Source organism: Halichoeres trimaculatus, unplaced genomic scaffold (genome assembly GCF_033239565.1).
Source record: "Halichoeres trimaculatus isolate MK-OKI-2021-1 unplaced genomic scaffold, fHalTri1.1 fHalTri1_scaffold_7, whole genome shotgun sequence".
NCBI lineage: Eukaryota > Metazoa > Chordata > Actinopteri > Labriformes > Labridae > Halichoeres > Halichoeres trimaculatus.
The window spans coordinates 15,201,822-15,222,433 of record NW_027437185.1 but is presented as its reverse complement, the minus strand read 5'-3'; the positions used below and the strand labels follow the sequence as shown (position 1 = coordinate 15,222,433).

Sequence of the window (20,612 nt, the reverse complement as noted above, 5' to 3'; positions counted from 1 at the left end):
AAACGTCAGACTTTAAAGCCAAAGGATCTAGCTTTATGCTGCTGCTGCTGCTGCTTTGGCTGCCATTTTTTGTTGTTTGGTCTCTGGTGGCCCTCGTCCAAATAACCCATATAACACTCACAGTCCCCCTCACCTGCCAGGAGATTAATCAATTCAGAGGAGTTGGTGAATCGATATTGAATTGGGCAAGGAAATATTTCTATGCATCAATTCATCAATATTTTAACCCATCCCTAGTCTGAACTGCTCAATTGTTTGAGTTGGTGTCATGGCAACAACCCCAGTCTTTCAGCCTCTGTTGAAAACTCCCGGCATGACCAGAGGCCTTTCCAAAAAGTGTCTCATCAGAAACAATGACTGAAACCACACATCCATTCACCTTCCTAATGAGCTCTGTCCAATCAACCCCCCTTTTGGTCTGCCCTCCTAATTAACGGTCGAAACACAAAGGATTATCTTCTCTACTGCCCAATGGATTCATTCATAAACACACATTTTCTCAAAATAACAGCGCTGTCTCATATCTTTACTCTCTCAGAAAACATTCACTCGATGTCACATTTCTGAGGAAACTGTGGCCTTAAGAAAACGAGCCAGATGATTTTAAACCAAAACATAACATGTGCTGTTAATATAGTTATTAAATGTTTTGCTGACAGAGATCCTTATTATCACAGAAACTGTTCTTTTGTGTTTTCGTATAAAATGAAACAATGGTACTTGTACTGTGTTCCTGTAACAATAACAGCACTTAAGGGAGAGAAGTTATTTTAATGATGATTCACTTCTTGCAGAGACAACAGCCATGGTAGCCACTTTAATTATTCTATTCAGTCATAATGAACATTTTATTGAGCTGCAGCAAAGGCTTCTTAAATGTCCATCTCTCAGAACTGCAGCAGATCAACCTTGACTTGAGAGCATGGGGCATTGCATAAAGCCCAAAAATAAACATATGGTATAGAAGTGATGCGTTTTTAAGCTACTGTTCTGGTTTTCTAAAAGTGTGAACAGCATGCTAATTGCTAAAGCAGTATCAGCTGACACACACTTACTATGCCACATGGAGTATTAAATTAACTAAACATAAATCAAGACTCAGCCTTTACTTCAAATTATTTTCTTTCTCATCTATAACTTTTTCAGAATGCTAAGTCCTCTTCGGCTAGCACATTCATTTTCTTCAATTTCAGGGGGTCTTTTTATGCTGTAATTGAGAGAGGACAGGATAGTGGAAACAGGATGAGAGTGGGGAGTGAAATGCTGAAAAGATGCTGTAAAACCTGTGCCAGCCAATCAGAATGAGCCCCGGTCATTCAGCTGTGACGTTTGAGAACTGAAAACTCAATTTACCAGCGTCTACTCCAGTCATCTACATGAAACCGCAGCTTTATGTCACTAAAATCACTCCAGCCAAAGTGAAGATTTTGGAAAACTCCTGTTTCATGGTTTTTGTGTGAATGATATGAATGGTGTGAAAATATATGTGGTTTCCCTAATACCTAGCTACATGTGGACATGGCCTCAGGCTGCCTGCTAGAGGGTTAGCATCATGGGGTGTACAACCTAGACCGAGGGTAGGCCACCTTTTCCATGACTTGTGCTGCTAAAATACACTTATACTCAAAGTGCCAATGCTCATTTCTTAAATAAAATCATTTGAAAATTATCTGTTTTTATCTGCGGTATTTAAACATGCTAACAGCAGAGTTCCCCTTATGTCTTGTATCGCTGTATCTCGCCACAGGATAAAGCAGTACATCGTTGACGTCCATGCTAAGGTCAGGAGCATCTTTGAGAGTAGAAGTTGCAGAAGCTGCAGTGACACGTTTTCTGCCATGTCACTTACACACCTTTCCACGGCCCTTGCTGAAAGGTGCATCTCTTTTATTCTGGACATAATGTTGTCTTTGTTTATCAGTCCATCAAATAAAATGTCTGTAGCCAATAGGAAAGTTTATTTTATATATTCCCCATCAGCGAATGATTGTTCATGTTAAGCAGTGAGAAATGGTAAAACTTTCTTTCGTTGCCAGGTTTTTAACAGCACAGACTATTTTTGCATACTTTGGTAACACTGTTTTATCTTACTCTAATTCTGTCTGTCTCATCTGAAGTTTTAAGTGTTTGGTCTCAAAAAGACACCGTAAACTTGATGACCTACATACCACACTTTCACAGCAAAATGTGCATATCACCTGATCTCTTCTGACAATAAATCCATACTCTGTTGTCCAACTATGTTGGAAAGAACGAGTGTAACTTGGTTGTTTGCCATGATAACACCACTAAATGGATGTGATTGGGAGCAAGCCAACTGAACTCCCAAGAGATTTGTGTCGACACACTCTTAAGTCATATTTTTGCACTTGTAACCTCGTGATCATTTTCTGACATTTTTGTTAAATTTTTATGCAAGAACATTTACAGCATACTCAGTTTCATGTGTAGTGTTAAATAGAATAAAAATAGTTTTGTTATTATTTATTTTATTTATTTATTCATCTTGTCCTCTGCTTCATTGTACTCATTCTCTGCATGCCAACATAAATAGCCTCATGTGCCAGCTATGGCACTCATGCTCAGTTGCCTACCCCTGACCATGTCTTTTAAGTTATACAGGCATCCTCAGTGCACTTGATTTAATCTTAGCTGTGACGGTTTTTTACCATGTTTCATATTTGTCAGCAGAGACTGAGTGTATAGCAGTATGAAGTCTTTCTTGCCCAACAACGGTCAGTTGCTTAAGCACATGGCTTCACATCAACTTTGTCAATTGCAAAACTAAACAAAAGCATTTGCAATTTGATAAAATTAATGAGAAATTAAATTGTGTTGTGAACAATTGCCAAGTAGTTTAGAGGTTTGTCAATGTTATTTTCAGAATGTAATTTCTGTTTCAAGAAATGAGCCAAACCAATGGAGAAAAACTGTAATATGCAAGAAATCAGCTAAATTGTTCTTAATAAAAAGCAAAGATGGGAGGATTGTTTTTGGTGTAAAACATTTTTCTTATAACCCACTACACTGGGAAAAGCAGACTTTTCACTTGGTGGTAGCCTCTGGTGTAAAAATGAATGCTTTGAGGAAATGGTTTCTTAAGTGCCCTCTAAAAACTGAAGGAACTCACAGCAGGGCCCACAGTGTTCATTTTTATAGCAAAATAAAATGTGTTTACAGCCTGGTACATAAAAAATGTTTTGATCTCTACTCCACTGCCTTATTTGTGATAACTGAAATGGGGGGACTTTTTTGATGGCTAGAAACATAGTACTGGAGTTTTGCATATATCATGTACAAGTGGGGATGATTTGCCCGTAGGTGTGGGCTTTAGCTGTTTGCTATATTCTTGACTCATCAGTAGTTATTTGAAGTGAGTGTGATGTTTAAGCCCCACCTCAGAAACCAATGAGTCATGCTACTGGCTACATCTTTGTGTCATTTATTTGGTTTTCATGGTTTTGGCTTTGTGGTGGTTTTGTAACATGCCTTTTATCAGTATAACAGTTCACCCAGGTCAGATCAATTTTGTTCTAAAATGAAACCGTGAAAAAAGATACATGAAAAAACAGCTTACAACTAGTACAATAATAAATTGTCATGTACATCAACCCAGAGTTGTGATAGTATTAGTTTTGTATCAATAAAGAGAGGCATAACATGAAACGGGCTGTGTCAAAATGAAATGTGTCAAACGTTGGGAAAATTATCCCATTGGCCATACTGGCAAATAATTAGCTGATGTTATCATTACAGCAAAGGTAATTCAGCATGTTTGTTATGTAATCAAATCCCTCAGCTTTATCCAGAAAACAAGATGATACAAAGGGGAGAAAACATGTGGCAACTATCCAGGATTAGTCTTGCACTCACATATGGAAAAAACTGCCTTATACTGATGTCAACACATATCTGTTCCCAAAATCTTATCCAATTAGACTTTGGTTTATGACTTACAGCACTGAACACAACATTACCACTCCTAAACCAGCTATAAAAACATATAAACAGGTGGGAAAGTTATAAAACACTGCTACCAAAGCATTTCCAGTGAACAGAAACACAAGTAAGGAAAGAATCTCACCTGAATGACTAAAGTATTCCAGTTTGTTTCAGGGTGATATGATAAGATATAAGATGATAAAATAAGTCCTCATGAATTGTGGCACGCATTGGCTCTTCAATTAAGTTACATGCTCAATGAAGAGAACTGAGGGTTGACAAACAATATGTATTAAGCACGAGAGACTGAGTTTGCTCCAATAATTCTTGTTTAAGCAATTGACAGATTTTTGAGATAGGTTTTATTCAAGGATCCTACATCTGTCAACTAAAACAAGTCAGGTTCTCATTCATCATGGACATATTAATTCAAAGTTTGTTCTGAAAAGAGATGGCTTTCCACAGTGTAGGCCTCAGAAGGACAAAGGATCAACAACACAACAGCAATTTAAACCTGTGGCTCCCTCTTCTGGGCCTTCTTCAAGCACACGCCAGCAGAAAGGAGAACAGCAAGAAATAAAAAAGCAACATTATTAACTGAAACATCTGAAAAATTCAGTGGGATTTTTGAAAAACACAATATTAAGGTACATTTTGACCTTATAACACACTGTGACAGAAACTGCTTCAGCCTAAATAAAAACACAACAACAGAAACAGAGGGACACAGTTTCTGCCATACAGAGCAGTGAAGAAAAACTGTGAAGACTAAGCATGTTAAACGTGACAACAAGGGTAAACTTTTGAGATTATCAATCTGAACAAATTGGAGTTTCAAAAGAAGTCTCATTTCTCTGTTGCATTACATCTTTCATGTAAACATCGACATGAAACATGAGGAACATGGTAGTTATTATCATTGCAACACACTTGGTGTGAATTTGTAACATTGTTCTTCTTTTATCAATACATCTCATCTGATCAGAATTTGAGGTGGAGGTTTTCAGCTTCAAGTGTGCTAATGAGAAGTAACTTTTTTTCACACTTCACAGGTGGAGTGTGGATGATGGTCAGAGGCTGCAGTTCGGATTTTGGCTGCTTGGGTTAAATGTACCAGCTGGGCGTAAAGTAAGTCAGTTGTATGTCTTACATCATATCACTTGACTATGACCAACTCTCTGACCTGAACTTACATGAAGTAAGCCTGGTTATGACTGGCTGTAGGTATTATCATGCACAATCAAGTTTCTATCCAGCACATGCAGTAAGTCAGGCTCTCTTTCTGAGAAATGTCTGATTACAGATTACTATTTCTATTCTTAACCCAACAACATCAAACATCCTGTAAACAAGTGGCATTGCCATGGCCTTTTTTTCCCTGTGACTTTTATTTTTCTGTCAACATTACCTTGAATACACAAAAAGAGCTAAAGCATCTGGTGAACAAAGTTAATTTTAGGTCAGTTTGAACTTCTTTTGGTGGTAAGTGATAAGTAAAGGTGCACCCAGGTGTACACCCAGCTGGCACACTTCAAGGTGACTGAGGTGGCTTGGGATGGAGATGGAATGGAAATAATCCCAGAAATTATAGCAGAGGCTGATGGTTCTTGTCAGAGCCTGGAGTTGCAGTGAACAGTCTGAGTTAAAAGCAGTTAGCAGGTGAAGTCATTTGGTCATTTTCACCATGAACCCATTTATGGTTTTATGTTGCAGGTTGCTGGAGGTGGGCTGTGAGTTTAAAGTACTGGAAGAAGCTGTCATCCTTTTAAATCAAGGAGGTACAGATGGATGTTTACAGGCAGAGGCCCATAGCTAATGGCAGAGTGGAGTTTGCGGCTCAGTTTGCCATTAGGGGCTGGAATTAAGGATGACCCCTACTAATGTTGTATACAGACAGAAGATGGAGCCATGAATTTCAGCTGTCAGCCTCAAACTGCAGGTGGAGGTAACTTCAGCTAGCAGATGTATCAGTCACTGGGATTGTTGGCAGCTGTGTTTGAGGTGGGAGAGAAAGTTGTTGGTGTCACTAGTGGAAGAGGATGTGATAGGGGCTGATGGTTGATTACAGAAATATAATAAGCAGCTGCCGATGACTGATGACTGTTGGCATTCGAAAAAAGTTCAAGGAGTAAGTATGCACAGCACCTGGGGTGGCAGAGGCTAGATGGTTAGAGACTGGAGGGGGAGCGAGCTAGTCAGAGTAGAGGCTGCAGTTGGAGACACCTGCTGGTGAACAGCAGACAAAAGATTTGAAAGCCACGACTTGGAGTTATGGGTGAATATAAAAAGTGCTACCTGGTCACTCCTAAACCAAGGACACCTGCTAGAAAAAAAAAACTTCTTTGGATTATTTTCTGTGAAGTTTTTGTGTTAAAATTGATGCCACAGCCTCCTAGCATAGCGGAATGGAGAGAAAGACTAAGGAATGTTTTGATTATGGAGAAAATTACAGCAAAGCTACAGGGGAAAACTGAAAGGTTTTATGATAAATGGTCTTCAGTAATTCAAACAATACATGGATCCTAGATACCTCTATATTTATTTTTATTTCATTCCTTTTTTTTTTTTCCTTTCAAATTCTATTTTATGTATGTATCTATTTTCAGGTATTATTTCATTCATTTTCATTTACTGATATTAGTCTTAAATACACTTGTTCAGATTGGGATGAATACTTAGGTTCATCATGTAGGCAAAGATATGTAGTTAATGGTACTTGTTTGGAAAGATATAGTTCTGATAATAATCATAACATTGATTTATGGATGATGTTAATATGTACAGCTAAATATCATACTACAGTGAATGGAATTAATGTTGGCACATGTTCAAGTACCATGCACAGGGGCAAATGAAATGACCTTTAAGTAGGTCAAACTGAGTACTGTAAGATGAACTTTTGAAAAAAAAAAAAAAAAAAAAATGAAATAAGGAATAATATGGAAAATGTAAAAATGATTAAGTGTATTGTCTGTATTATTGTTGTTAAGTGTGAAAGCATATCCTAAATGATATTTGTGTATGTGAATATATGTGTTAAATAAAAATTAAGTTCCAAAAAATAAAAATAAAATTGATGCACCAAGGGGGTGACATAGCAACTATAAGCCCAGACTGGTCTATCAGCATTTTAAAGGCTTTAAAATGCAGCCCTGTACACAAACAAACTGTTAATACTAACAAAACAAACTTAATTTATAGGCTGGTTGTATTTGATTATTATATAATATTACATAATATTAGTATATAATTAGGAAGACGCAAAATTTGAGACGCATGACACATTGTAGAATACATGAGACCTCAAGGTTACTATGCACATTTCTGTCGCCAACCGAAAAACATCATATTTTCATGAAAGGAAAGGAAAAGGAAAAGTTCAATCGTCTACCACAATCAGCTCATGTATCAATTTAAACCTCTGACATTGCAAGTACACCCTGGCGTTATTCATTTTAAGTCGCAACATAATAAAGGTTGAAGGTAAATGAGTACAGCACGCTAACACTTGTGCTCAGATACAGCTTATGATTCTTTTATTGTCTCCTTTCTACGACTACTTTTTTATTTATTTCTACTATTTTTTACGCGACCCCGATACTTTCAGATTGACACATCTTTTTCATCAATTACGGTAAAAATGGCAGCACGGCGTGTTCTCTCTGCTCAACAAATACGCAGAGACGGGGGGTGTAACAGGGAACTGCAAAAACTCAAAACAACCAGAGGGCTGGATTACATTTTCTATATCCCCAAAGAAGCGAATATGGGAAAGACTCCGGCTTTACAAAACCACAGCTGTGCACATTTTGTAGCTTAAGTGTGAGTGTTATAAGGTAGTGTAATGTTTAGCACCTTTTTCACAGCAGTGGTGAAATCCACGGAATGTTCCACACGGGAACAGCTGACCATTGGATGCCGCACTTAGCCTAACGAGATGTGAACATTACAAGGAATATATCAGTGTTTAGATGTTTGCATATTAACAATCAGGTAACCACACTCTTCTTGTTATTGGTTTGTCTTGGGTGATTTTCGAAGATATGCGATGCGTGTTTACGGGAGATGAATAGACGGGTTATTAAGGTTGTCATCCGGCTCAACCTCCAGCCCCTCCTTGTTTTGCTGCTACCGAGAGCGATGTTGTAATGTTTACATTTAGTATGTTGCAAACCACTGCCGCTTTTCTTGTTCTGCTTTTCAATGGTGCATACTTTTTGATGCATGCGGAAGACTATACTGGAATGCTTCACAGGGGAGCAACAAAACAAGCACAGATATTATTTATTTACTCTCACTGGATGAATTGGGCCTGATAGGTAGCTTATAAGGCCCAATTTAGCAAGATAGTTTTCGTGTGCAGATCATAAGACATCTTACTGCTGCATGCGTCTAAGTACACAACCACAACTGTATCATTTCGTGTTTTGGCAGATGAAGGGTGCTCCTCACTTTATCATGCAAGTGCAATATTACATAATCGGGTTAGTCTACTGTACAGTAGGACACGGTGGCCTCCAGCAAGAGTAGAAACAGACTGTGGGCCACCATGGAGCTGTAAGCCAGGCCAGGTTTTGTACGAAAAAACCTTTTCCAAAGTTATTTAAAATGTTAGTTTGGTGAGTTTATCTCTAAAAGATTTCACCACGAATATGCTTTAAACAGGAGTTTTAAAAACATGTTCAGGTCGACCATGGTTAAATAGAAAACAAGGGTTGTATGTAAAGAGTCAGACCCTTCTAAACTATTTTGACTTACTCAATATTCAGCTGGACCGTCATTGGTTTGATAAATGAGGTGAAGATAATAGCAGAAATAAAGCAGCATCACAGGTAAAAAGTTCTTATAATCAGTTATGGTTTTTCAGAAGTTTCAAGCTTATAGTTATATGATGAAGATGCATTACAGTTTAGTTTTGAATGATACTAAATCTGTGACAGTGGATAATCAGATACTTACATTTCCTTATCAGCTGAAGGGGAAAGCATAGACTGTATAGGTAGAGAGACAGTTTTAGAGTTATGGTAGTATTACGTCGTGGTTTAGATAAAACTATAAATAGTAGTTCAAAAAATAAACTCCAATTAAAAAAAAAAAAAAAAAAGTTTACCAGTAAAAAAGAAGAGGCATGCCAATTCTTTAATGAGACAATCATCAGGGTCAGACATACAGCTCAGTGTCTTTTTTGTTGTTGATGCGCTTGAATCTCTCAAAGAGCTTTGTATTAACGTGTAAGCTGCAAACAACAACAGGAACTGCTTGTTTTGATTCACTGTAGCAAAGACTGTCTGGACGTCTAATGTCTGTGTTTGCTGCACGTTGATTGGTCACTCTGGCAAGGGGGCGGGGTTTCGCCATAACAATGCATTTCAAGGAACGTACACGCGCCAAGGAATGTTATCTGTCGTTAACTCGCTAACGTATTCCCTTCACGCGCCTAACGGTATTCCCTGTTCAGGTGAGCGCTGCTGTTAACCGACTGACCGTTATGCTGTTTCTGGAGTAACGGATACCCCATGCAGCAGTTGGAAGCGTGGTTAGCATTAGCAACCAACTAGCAGCACCGTCCGACATTGTCAAAGAGCTGGTGTAGGAAACGACTGCATCTTGGTTATTCTGGATACTTACACGTCCGCTGGTGGTGGTGGTCGCTCACAGGGGGTTACATGCGAGAATAACTTGATGGGACGCTACGTTTCCGCTTCTGAAACACCTGCCATCTCCTCTCATCAAGGAAGCAAACTAGCAAAAAAGAAAAGTAAGCTGTGTTGTGTGTCTTGGCCAACTCGCTAAGTGCAGCCTATCTATGCTATGCTGGTCTCTACCTGTGGTATTATCATGATACACAGGGAGAATATGTATGCAGTGATAAATGATCAGGTGTCTTAACTACGAATTAGCATGTCGGCTAACTAGCTTATGATGAGCTGTTATCTGCAGCTGGCGAGCCCTGCTATACTTGGACAAAGCGTTAGCTTAGCTTGGCTAAAGTAAGCAGCTCTTCTTCAACAAGGGGCGTCGAATCGGTCCCAAACCAATTTTTAACAACGCTAATGCTTTGTCAGATTTTTAGTGAGACAAGCAGGACATTCACCGTTTCTCGTAAGACTCGGTAAACAGGTGAAATGGCCTTTGAAATTAAATCATAGCATGCAGCCCCGTTTGTCTACCACATCTTTTGTTGTTGCTTTGTCTTTTGAGCACATGGCTTCTCATGTTTTTGTTCAGGCAGACTACAGCGACCCCTATTTATTGTGCCCCCGCATGTGCCGCATTAAATGCACTACCCTCAAACATCACTGAATACATCATTACCTGCTGAAAAAAAAACATTAAGTATTTTACTCTAGTCTATGCTGTAAATAAAAAAGGGTTCTGGCTGATATGTGATGTTTGTCTTCTTCACTGAAGGTGGCATTTGGTTGATTATGGCATATATTTGAGTTGAACTGTTATAAAATTCAGAATTGAATTATTTTATTCGAACAATGTTTGTGTTTGCCTCTACAAAAATGATTTAACGTCTGTGGAGTAGAGATACAAAACTCTGCTGAGATCTGTTAATGAGGTTTTTAGTGCCAAATTTAACAATAAAAATTAAGTTGCCTCAGACATTGTTGTCCATAAATCATTGTGCATTTTTTATACATTGAGCATTAGCATTTCAGTGGACATCATGGAAATCACCATGGTTTTCTGTGATAACTACAGACATTGTATTCACTGACATACAGAGGGTATGCTTCAGATTTGAGTAGCTAAAACAGGGTTGTGAATTTGTCGATTGATGTGTTTTTGCAGGGTTAAGACAATCAGAGGCTACATTCAAGTGCCTCCACTGTACCGTTTCCTTTCCCAGAGTGTGACTCGTCTGCACGACGTCACCAATGCGACCATGGGAAATAGCAGTAAATAGGCTGCCACCAACAGCCCCCTTAAACCCAAGGAGGTTCCTTGGAGAGCCCTGCAACGCCCCAGTGCACCTCAGGAGAAGGTATGACTTCCTGTACATCTTATTCTGACATTCCTCTTTGAAAATGATGTTTCTTTATCCTAAAGACAGAATAAAGGCCCCTCCCACTGTAGGCTTTCTGGCTTTTAACATTAACCAAATAGCTGTCAGCTTTGTGTGTGAAAATGCAGCTCAATGTAATTATTTGTTGTGTTATGTTAATACATACATTAAACATACACACAAATATAAGGTGTGCTTTTTTTACCCAAACATTTTTGTGTGTATGTGTGTGTGTAGATTCAAAACCAAAAGGAATGCTGCAACAGCTTGATTTTTTTTGCAGCTGTACATCCTTTGAAAAAGCGTTTAGTGCAGATTTATATTGAACTGTTTTGTAGGTGGCAGACAGAAAAAAGTAAAAGCACTGAACAGGCATTGAGACAGGTTAGTTTGCAGTGTTATCACTAAATAAGTTTATCAATGGCTAGATCTTTAAAATATTTATTTCTTTAACTTCAAAAAACATTTTAGATGGGTTATGTGAAAAACTAGTTGTGGACTTACACTGATGTAATCATGAGCTGATTTTCAGAAAAATACAAACATCTAGCTTTTTAGGGTCTGATGAAAATTGTATGTGAAGTAATTTAAATTTTCTTTTAATTTTTTTTCTCTACTGTCCTACAGCCCACAAGTGAGACGCCAGTGGGGGAGAAGAGACAGACCTGTTCTGCACAGTTCCCTGGTCCAGGATGAGAACTTCCATCATTTGCTTTTCTCCCAACACCACCAACAGGTTCCTTTAGATGAGTCCAGACAATACAGCCACACCAGCACAGCACCACGCATGCTTCACCCTGCTGCTCACCTGCCACAGCAGAGTCCCATCATGGTGGATCTACATGACCAGGTAATGATCAGGAACACCTTGATGGATAAACAAGTTAGAACGTTTTAGAAACATGGTTCAGTAATTTTATCTTTTCATCTTAAAAGATGCACCAGGGATCAGTTCCAATATCATACACTGTTACAACGGTGACGACCCACGGATTTCCCATCCATACCGGGCAGCCCCTTCCAGGGTGCAACACTCAGCAGCTCCCAGCATGCTCGGTAATGTTCAGCGGACAGCTCTCTCTGCTCTGCTGCCTTCCTCCTCCTGTGAGTTTGAAAAGGAAGAGCCCAAATGTCATAGTGGCATCTGTGTAGCACACCATACCAGCCATGCACTCTCACTTTTCATGACTAACCAATGAGCTGCTGCTGTTATTAAACAGGGTTTGTGCTTTAGTCTGTGTTAGCACAAACATTTAAAACTGTCGCATAACTAAATAATGATGCAGTTCTTCATTTGATTGATTTTTGAAAACAAGCAGACTTATAAATATTAGTAAATGTGGTGTTGTGGTAGTACTGTGAATGCTGTGGTGTTATGTAATGCATTGCTTCTTTTCACTACATGCTTACAATGTGCTTTTAGTGCAAATATAAGGAGCAAATGTACTCAGATTTAGCAGAGGTTGTATGAAGTGTTGAGTCTGATTGACAAAAAGTGACTGAAAAAAAAAACAATTGTCTTTCCTTTCCTCTTCTTCTTTTTGTCCTCAGCTCATACAGGCATGTACCATGCAGCATATGCCAGTGTCTTATCAAGCCTTCCCACCCTTGATCTCCAGCGAACATTTTGTATTGCACCCAACCCCATCTGTACCCCCCCACCAGCCGCCGCACCTTACTCCACTGAGCCAGTTTGTCCCTTTACAGCCTCAGCATCCACGCATGGTGAGTACGCCACAGCATTCATGTGTCAGTCAATGAAGACATAGTACAGTGAAGGTGGAAAGTGACTGTATCTGGAATTACATGCACCTGTGGGATCAAACCGAAACCTTTCCTGTGCTTTCTTCCTCCCAGCCTCTACAGAGGGTAGAGAATGAAGTTGACCTCAGAGGGGACCAGCACCCTATAGGGACCTTCTCCTACCCTCCATCTCATCACCCACCAGCGCTGCCTCCGTCTCTGCCCTTACAGTATCTTCCTCAAGAGCCTCTGCATCAGGAGCTTCCCTTTGGAGTGGTGAGCTGGATTCTGAGGCATTTTAAGAGATTGTTTTATTGACTACCCATCATGTGAAATCAGAAGTCCCACTCTGAACCTTTTTTTTTATCATGAGTGTCACACATGTTCATGGACACCCAGAATAATGAGCATACAAGTCATAAGAGATCTTCTAAAACCTGAATTTAGTTTCTTGAAGGGACCTAAGAGGATATTAAATTTTCAAACTGTGTTACATAAGTCTGAGATCAGATCTTTTGGCTTGTCAAAGGCAGAAGTGTTAGAAAAAAATACCACGTGAAATCCACAGTAGAGTGTAAATTAGTAGTTTTATAATGGACAAGTGTCAGGTAAAGTAATAGCTTAAATAAACATAGATTTAACTATCCACTTCTTATCAAGGCATTTTAAATGGTAGATTTGGTTTGCTAGGTGGACTTCTGTGATACTGTTAACTGCTGATGAAAGTCAACATGAGTTATTGTTCTGAATAATTCTGGTCCCCTGCTTTAAAAACATTGGCCAGTTGTTGTAGAGGTGTTGAAATGAGTTATAAAAACATCTTGATGGTGTTTCTGATTTCCCCACACCTGCATGATTTAAGTGTGCAATGTGTGGTTTTAAAACAGCAATGCAGAAGCACTAAATGTTCCTCGAGATTCCCTTTGAGACTATCTGCAGAAAAACCACAGGCACACCAAGCCAGAAAAAAACAAATTATTACTTGTAGCCTGGTTCAAAAAATGGTTTGGGTCTGTTTTGCTAATTGTACTATCAAACTCAGCGGTACAGAAGATTCTAAGATCATGAGTTTGAGCAATCAAAAGCCGCGTTTCCACCAAGCAGTCCGGTTCGGTTCGTCTCGGTACGGTGCACTTTTAGCTGCGTTTCCACAGACTCATCCCGGGACGGATCCCTAAAAACCGAGACGAGCCGTCCCACTTTTTTGGGACCCTTTCGTATGGGTGCCAGACTGAACCGATCCGCTCTCGGGAGGTGGAGCAACACACTGCAGACGGTTGATTGGTCAAAAGAATCCTCACTCACCCTGACAGCGGCTGCATTTCTCCTGGCGGCACACAGACTTCTCTGAAACGAAGCTTGATGGCACTTTGTAACAGAGAGTTACATGAAAATCACAGAGAGGACGAAATGCTGCATGTCTTCCATCTGTGCTCTTTGTTTACTGTGTCGCGTTTTCTTCTTTGTTGGATTTAATCGCGGGGTAAGCTGCTACGGCGTCGCGCTATTGTTTACCAGCTGTGGCCTCTGGCATGCGGCTTACACGCCACCCACCACGAGAGGGCACAGTTTGCTGTGGAAACGCAAACGGAATGAGACTTTACTGTCCCAAACCGTACTGAACCGACCCGTACTGCTTGGTGGAAACGCAGCTAAAGGCACCGTTGAGCTCATCTGCCTGACAGGTGCCCTACAGCAGTTAGTGAGGAGGCTCAAAGCCCGCATCTTGAGTCAGCATTTTCAATATTGCCCCTGCCAACAATTAGCTTCATTTCTCTTTATCAGGAACTGATAAGGGTTGTTGCAGAGACTAAATCAACATATTATTCCATCTACGCCCTCAACCCCCTTTTAAACATGGCATAAAATATATCCTAAAGGGCTTTAGTTTTGTCATTGTGAACTTGCAGAAACCCTGAGTTGAACCACAGGTTTATTTTAATGAATAAGAAGAAAAGTAGAACTTGGTATTGTAAAACAGATATTTCTTTCAACTGTTTATGAAACTGAAAATTAAATATATTTTGGACTCATTGCAACAAAACCAAAATGTTTTAAGCAGTTTTTTTTATTTAATATAGGTAACAATAATGTCCTAAAGCTCAAAAAAGAGGGGAAAAATGTAAAAATACTCAAATCTTTGATCATTTCATTTCTAGTTGGAGTGAGTTTCCATCTTGTGAGCAAATACTGTGTATTTAGTTCAGTTTAGACCATGAAACCACAATCATGGGAAGACTGCTGACTTGAGATTTGCAGCAAAGATGATCTTAGATGTTCTCCACAGAGGAAAAGCCACAGAAGGTCATTTCTGAAAAAAAGGCTGGCTGTTTTTGGAGTGCTTGGTGGAAACGTATTAATGAAGTTGTTAGGAAAAGGGGCAAAACAAATACTGAGTTTAAAAAAGAACTTACTTTTATCCTGTACATCCAGTTTTTGAAAATAATTGAAGATTTTAGATTTTCAAAAATCAAGATCAACAAATCAGAACATGGCTCAAACGTTCCATTTCCATGTCAAGATTACAACTTGCTTAAAAGAAACAAGTTTTTACAAGATTCCTTTTTGTTGATACAGCTACACATTTTCATGGCCAGCCAGTAAGCTGTTCTGCTTCAACAGTTTAAAAATCTTTGGACTAAAGATTTAGATCAAACTGATCACTAGATTTTGCTTTGTGTGATTTCATGAAGCTCACTGTATTCTTTCCACAGCCATATCCCCACATGCTGCCCCGGCGAGTAAATGGACAGAGATATCGGTTGCAGCAACCCCTCCCCCCTCCCCCTCCTCCTCCATCTTATTACCCAGGCTTCCTCCCTTACTTCCTGTGAGTATCTGCAGTTAACATACAGTAGAATTACTCATGCATGTAACTCAGATGTTAAATACCTGACTACTGTTTTAATCAGTTCTGAGTGAGGGGATTACAGATGAGTGAGTTATTAAAAAGATTCAATGTGACTTTAACATTTCTGCTTTTTTAGAAGTTGTGCTATGAAGAATCGAGACATAATGGATGTTAAGTTGTAGTCGCCTCACAGTGCTTTACCAGCTTGCTTCACTCTCCGTTCAGGTCAATGCTTCCTGTGCCACCAACAGCAGTGGGCCCCGCTATCAGTCTCGATTTGGATGTGGATGATGTGGAGATGGAGAACTATGAGGTTAGGTTACTGGGATGATAAATACCATTTGTAATTATGAATATACAGTTTACACATAAGGCTTTGAGCTCTTACAGCTGAACAATTCTCTATCGTATTAGTCTTTAACAAGTATTGTCATCATTACTCCTTAGAAATATAAGTGTAAAAAGTTTTGTAATTATTATGACATATGAGTTGTGATCCTTTAGAATTTTCCATCAAAAACAGTATTTTGTAATTCTCAAATGCAAGTACATGTCATGTGGGACCTTTAAATTCCCAGCTTTGTTCTTGCTCTCCTCCTGTGTAGGCATTACTGAATCTGGCAGAGAGACTGGGTGAAGCAAAACCACGTGGGCTCACTAAAGCAGATATAGAGCAGCTTCCGTCCTACAGATTCAACTCAGAGAATCATCTATCTGAACAAACGCTGTGAGCCTCACTCACCTTGTCAATAAAATAACTATCATGCTTGCATAAAATATCCAAGTAACTCTTCTCTCTGCTCCCCTCAGGTGTGTTGTGTGCTTTAGTGACTTTGAGTGTCGGCAGCTACTTCGGGTATTACCTTGTAACCACGAATTCCATGCCAAGTGTGTGGATAAATGGTTAAAGGTAAGGTTTTTGCACTTTATGATTTATGTAACATAAGAAAAGTTTTTTCTCGTTGTTTGATGAGAAAGTGTTGATACAGATTATTGATGCCTGTGACCTTTCCCCTCACCTCCAGACCAATCGCACTTGTCCAATCTGTCGAGCCGATGCCTCGGACGTTCACCGGGAGGTGGAGTGAGAACTGTCTCTGAGTGCTGAACTTGAACGCTGCATACACCAGAGTCTGTCCCGAAAACTGGGGACATCTGCCACCCAACCTGCGTCCTCCAGTAAATATAGCTTACCACCCCACTCCTCCTGCCCCTTCCTAAATAATAAGCAATCCAGGATTGTATCTGGAGCCTGTTGTACCTCTGCTGTGCTTCATTGTCTGAGTCTCATGAAACCCACTGCCTATTGCAGCCTAAAGCCAGAGGTCTGGGATTGCCAGCCAGTTCTCTTTCTGCCCCCTTGTTGCAGATTCCAAAGATTTACCCTACGATGCATTTTTTGCTGCTTTTGTTTACAGGGTTTCATTTTTATTTGGTGGATTTGGTTGAGCTGTTCATGATTAGCAGGAGTCCTGCATTGGAAGAGGTGAGTCGGGAGCCTGGAGGATGATAGGCTGGACACCTTGTGCAATTAGCAGAAAATAATAGGAGTACTTCAACATTGGTATCTGTGTTTGGAGGCTACGCCTGACCATCATAGATGCATGTTTGTATAGGTGTTGGGCAAAGTGACTTGTTAATAATGTATGTTCTGCAATAATGTATTGATCATTTTAACAGTTCTACCCCTTTGTTTTTAGATTTGCCAATGCTATTGTGAAAGTGTGACTTGCTGTGGTTAAATGCAGATTCTGTTGAGCCTAAGAACACGGACTGCAAATGATGGGACATGCAACTGTGGGGTGTCTTGAACTCCAGATTATCCTCTCTGGATCACAGATCTGTACTAAAGCAGTCATTGATTATTGGACTGCATTTTTTGAGGTCATTTGACATAACTGCACAAGTGCTACACCCACTCTCCATGTCAGCATTGGTCCTCTGACAAGTGTGTACGCGTGTGTGCATATTGTGTGTGTATGTTTGTCCTGTTCACAGAGCCAATGCATTGTGTAACCACTGGATACAGGGCAGCATGCTAGGATTTGCATGAACTGTTGATTCAGACTAGCAATATTTTAATCAAGCATTGCCACCAAATTTATCAAATCTTATGAAAAAAAGAAGAGACAAAGAAGCATACTAAAAGAACTGCTCGCTTATTCAGAAAGCACCATGAGGGAAGACTAGCATGTGGTTCCACCGTGACTGCGTTTGAGTCCTCATCTGAAGGCTATGCTGATGCCATAGAGCTCTGGAGGTCTGTGCAGAAAGCAATATGTGCAGTGAGTGACAAGTTTCCAATGAACTTTCTTCCCCTTTTTAGGGAGACGGGGCTTTTTATTTCTTTCTTTGTGAGCCAAATCCAATATACAAATATAGCCTATACTGTTCAAGATTTCAGATCTGCCTTCTTATGACCTTGACAAGCACAAACCTATTACTAATCCTGAAAATACTTTGTCATTTCCACTTGTTTTAAAAGTATGCCGTTTTTAATAAAGGTTTATTTATTGGTTTTATCTTCTAGCGAAAATACATTGAAGGAAACAGTTGGAGCACTAACTATGTTTGTGTATGGTATGTGTTATATTCTGGTAACTCGGTCAGGTCATCGTCTTAGGCCATGGTGATGGTGTTGTAAAAGAGCAACTGTATGTATAGCTTAAGTGTGAATGCTTTTAGATTAACGTTTGAAGACAGAAGAATGTTGAAAATCTTTGTAGAAGTCACTGGTGACGCTCCACTTTACGCCAGCTGTCAGTGTCCCGCAGTGATCAGTCGGGGTTCAAATGACAGAGCAGGAGTGTTCAGTAGTGTAGAAACACTGTTTGACTTCTAGTTCCCTGCTTGTGTTCACTAAAAAAAAGATTAAAAAAAAAAACAGGAAACATTTGGGGTGGGAGGGAAGAGCGCATCGAATGAACTTTTGCTTTGGAGTCACTCTTGTCTCTTCACTGCCCCAGTAAGCACTAACAGGCAGTTGTAACCTTTGCTTTTATGTGTAAAGGGATCTTGCCATTTCTTTACTTTTTTCTTAAGTGAATGTGAGTCTTTGATGTGTGTGCCACCTACAAGAGAAAAAAAAGAAGCCATTTAATAAGTTACACCCACAGCTTTGAAGAATTAACCTATGTGTACATATCTATTCGCTGGCATATATTGTAAGTTAAAAAAAACACTCAGGGCCTCTCAGTATGTAAAATATAAAGGAGAACAGTCCATTTCAAATGGATCGGATGCCATGGGAAGGGTATATCTGAATTTAGTTTGGTCGTTTTTCTCAGACCATAAATAATTTAATGTAATCAATTATAATATTCTGTTATGTTGGAAATGGTAGATATTACATCATTTAAAGACAGGCATGCAAGAAAAAAAGATCAGTAAATATAATAGTATTCACTGAAAAGAGGCAATGTACACTGCTACTCATTACAAGTGTATTATTCAAACCTGTTTGACTTTTGTTCTCTAACTCAAATCATACGTTAAAGATAGAGGTTGTGATCCCATTTTTTTAACGTGCTGCTGTGCACACTATCCTACCTAATTCACTCCCAAATCGACTTAAGAGGTTTTTGCATGACTTTAAAAAAAGTAAAACAAGTTTGTTCTAGTGGAGGATATCTTTAAATCTGGTGGGGACCTATTTAACGGTGCACAATATGCATGCTTGTCAACCAGATCCCAACTGATTTTTAGCTCTAGTTGGCTTTGGGTTCTGGGGGTTTGGATCTTAATGCTCAGCTGATAACTGCCATGCATTGTACTGCACACATTTGTAATAGAACTGAATGACTACAAGATTTTATTGCGCTAACTTCATTTTATAGGAAAAAAAAAAAACTGGTCTTGAATCCAGAAGTTCTTACATACGTTGTGTTACTGTTATTGCCCTAACGACTGAAAATTACATGCTCTGAAACTACTGTAGTTATCAAAAGCCATAGTGAAAAGGTGCTAGGTGTTCTGCTTTTAGGTATGAAAACTCACTTGCGTGAATGCAATAGTTTGTCATGGATCCCATGTATTCTTAAAGCATGTTATACTAATACCCCTGAACAATGTCAGTGAAGATCAATATAGTTTAAGGGAATAAAAAAATAAAGTGTTGTCATACTTATTTCAGTGTAGTACTGTACCTGCCTATCAGGCTCTTGCTCTCAGTGTATCAATATCTTAAAATGTATTGTTCAAATATAGATACCTTAATTCATGTTAATGTTAACACTGTTATTTTTGGAGTAAATATTAATTGACAATATCCAGCTACCCTATTAAATAAAAAGAGAACCTCCCATTAAAACCTAGGTAATGAGAATTTTTAATGACAACTGAGAATAGAGTCTTGTAGTCTTTCTGTTAAGAGTTATTGAGTAATCTCACAGCTTGTGTGGTGCAAAAGTGTGTTCCAATAAGCAGCTAAAATTTATTTAGGATTTGTGATTGATTGCTCCGTAGATGCCATTTATTGTTTACCAATGACTTTTGCTGTGGTGGGATAGTGGTATACTGTTATTACTCTCCCTGGCCTCTAGAGGTCCTTGCCTGAACACCAGACTACCCACCCGCCAACAGAGCCAGGGGCATGTGTTCTGTGTTAGGCAGATATTTTGCTTTGGTACTTGCACATTTACAGTTACCTCATTTTTTCCATGTTTGTATTGGAGGGCGGGGGGAGAAAACAACTAATATATATTATATATAGGAAACGGTTCTTATTAATGTTATAATTTTTCATTCCATTGGAATCATATTGTTTGTAGCATTTAACATAACTAGTTAGTGTATTATATATACATCTGTATACTGTTTGAAATTTTTAAGATTTGTACTTTTTTTAAATGAAAGTTGCTAGTTATGCTTTACCAAGTAGTGCAATCATATTTTTTTTTAATTGTTGTGGCTGATTTGAAAGGGTTGTTCTCTAATAAATGTATGATGTATACCAATATCACAATCGTCTCATTTGAGTTAAGCTATTCAAAACAGCATTTTACTGTGACAATAAAAAATAACTTATTGCACTTCAAATGTTGTATCAGAAAAGTTCTCATT

The 20,612-nt window shown here is 39.1% G+C and overlaps 1 protein-coding gene across 7 annotated transcripts; it reads left to right on the top strand.

Annotated features, from left to right (window-relative positions):
* Window positions 1-7,612: 7,612 nt before the first annotated feature.
* On the top strand, window positions 7,613-20,508 carry rnf44 (ring finger protein 44). Of its 7 annotated transcripts, none has more exons than XM_074673533.1 (11): window positions 7,613-7,935; window positions 10,802-10,936; window positions 11,585-11,807; window positions 11,894-12,061; window positions 12,509-12,682; window positions 12,815-12,976; window positions 15,415-15,530; window positions 15,777-15,864; window positions 16,157-16,278; window positions 16,362-16,461; window positions 16,577-20,508. In XM_074673533.1, exons 2-11 carry the CDS (start codon window positions 10,830-10,832, stop codon window positions 16,637-16,639), a joined length of 1,323 nt encoding a protein of 440 aa, XP_074529634.1. In that variant the 5' UTR covers window positions 7,613-7,935; window positions 10,802-10,829; the 3' UTR covers window positions 16,640-20,508. The 7 variants fall into 7 exon arrangements, with proteins under 7 accessions (XP_074529634.1, XP_074529637.1, XP_074529631.1 ...); XM_074673536.1 differs by having other exon boundaries at window positions 7,614-7,935; window positions 10,744-10,936; window positions 11,894-12,013; XM_074673530.1 differs by having other exon boundaries at window positions 7,614-7,935; window positions 10,744-10,936.
* Window positions 20,509-20,612: the final 104 nt, after the last annotated feature.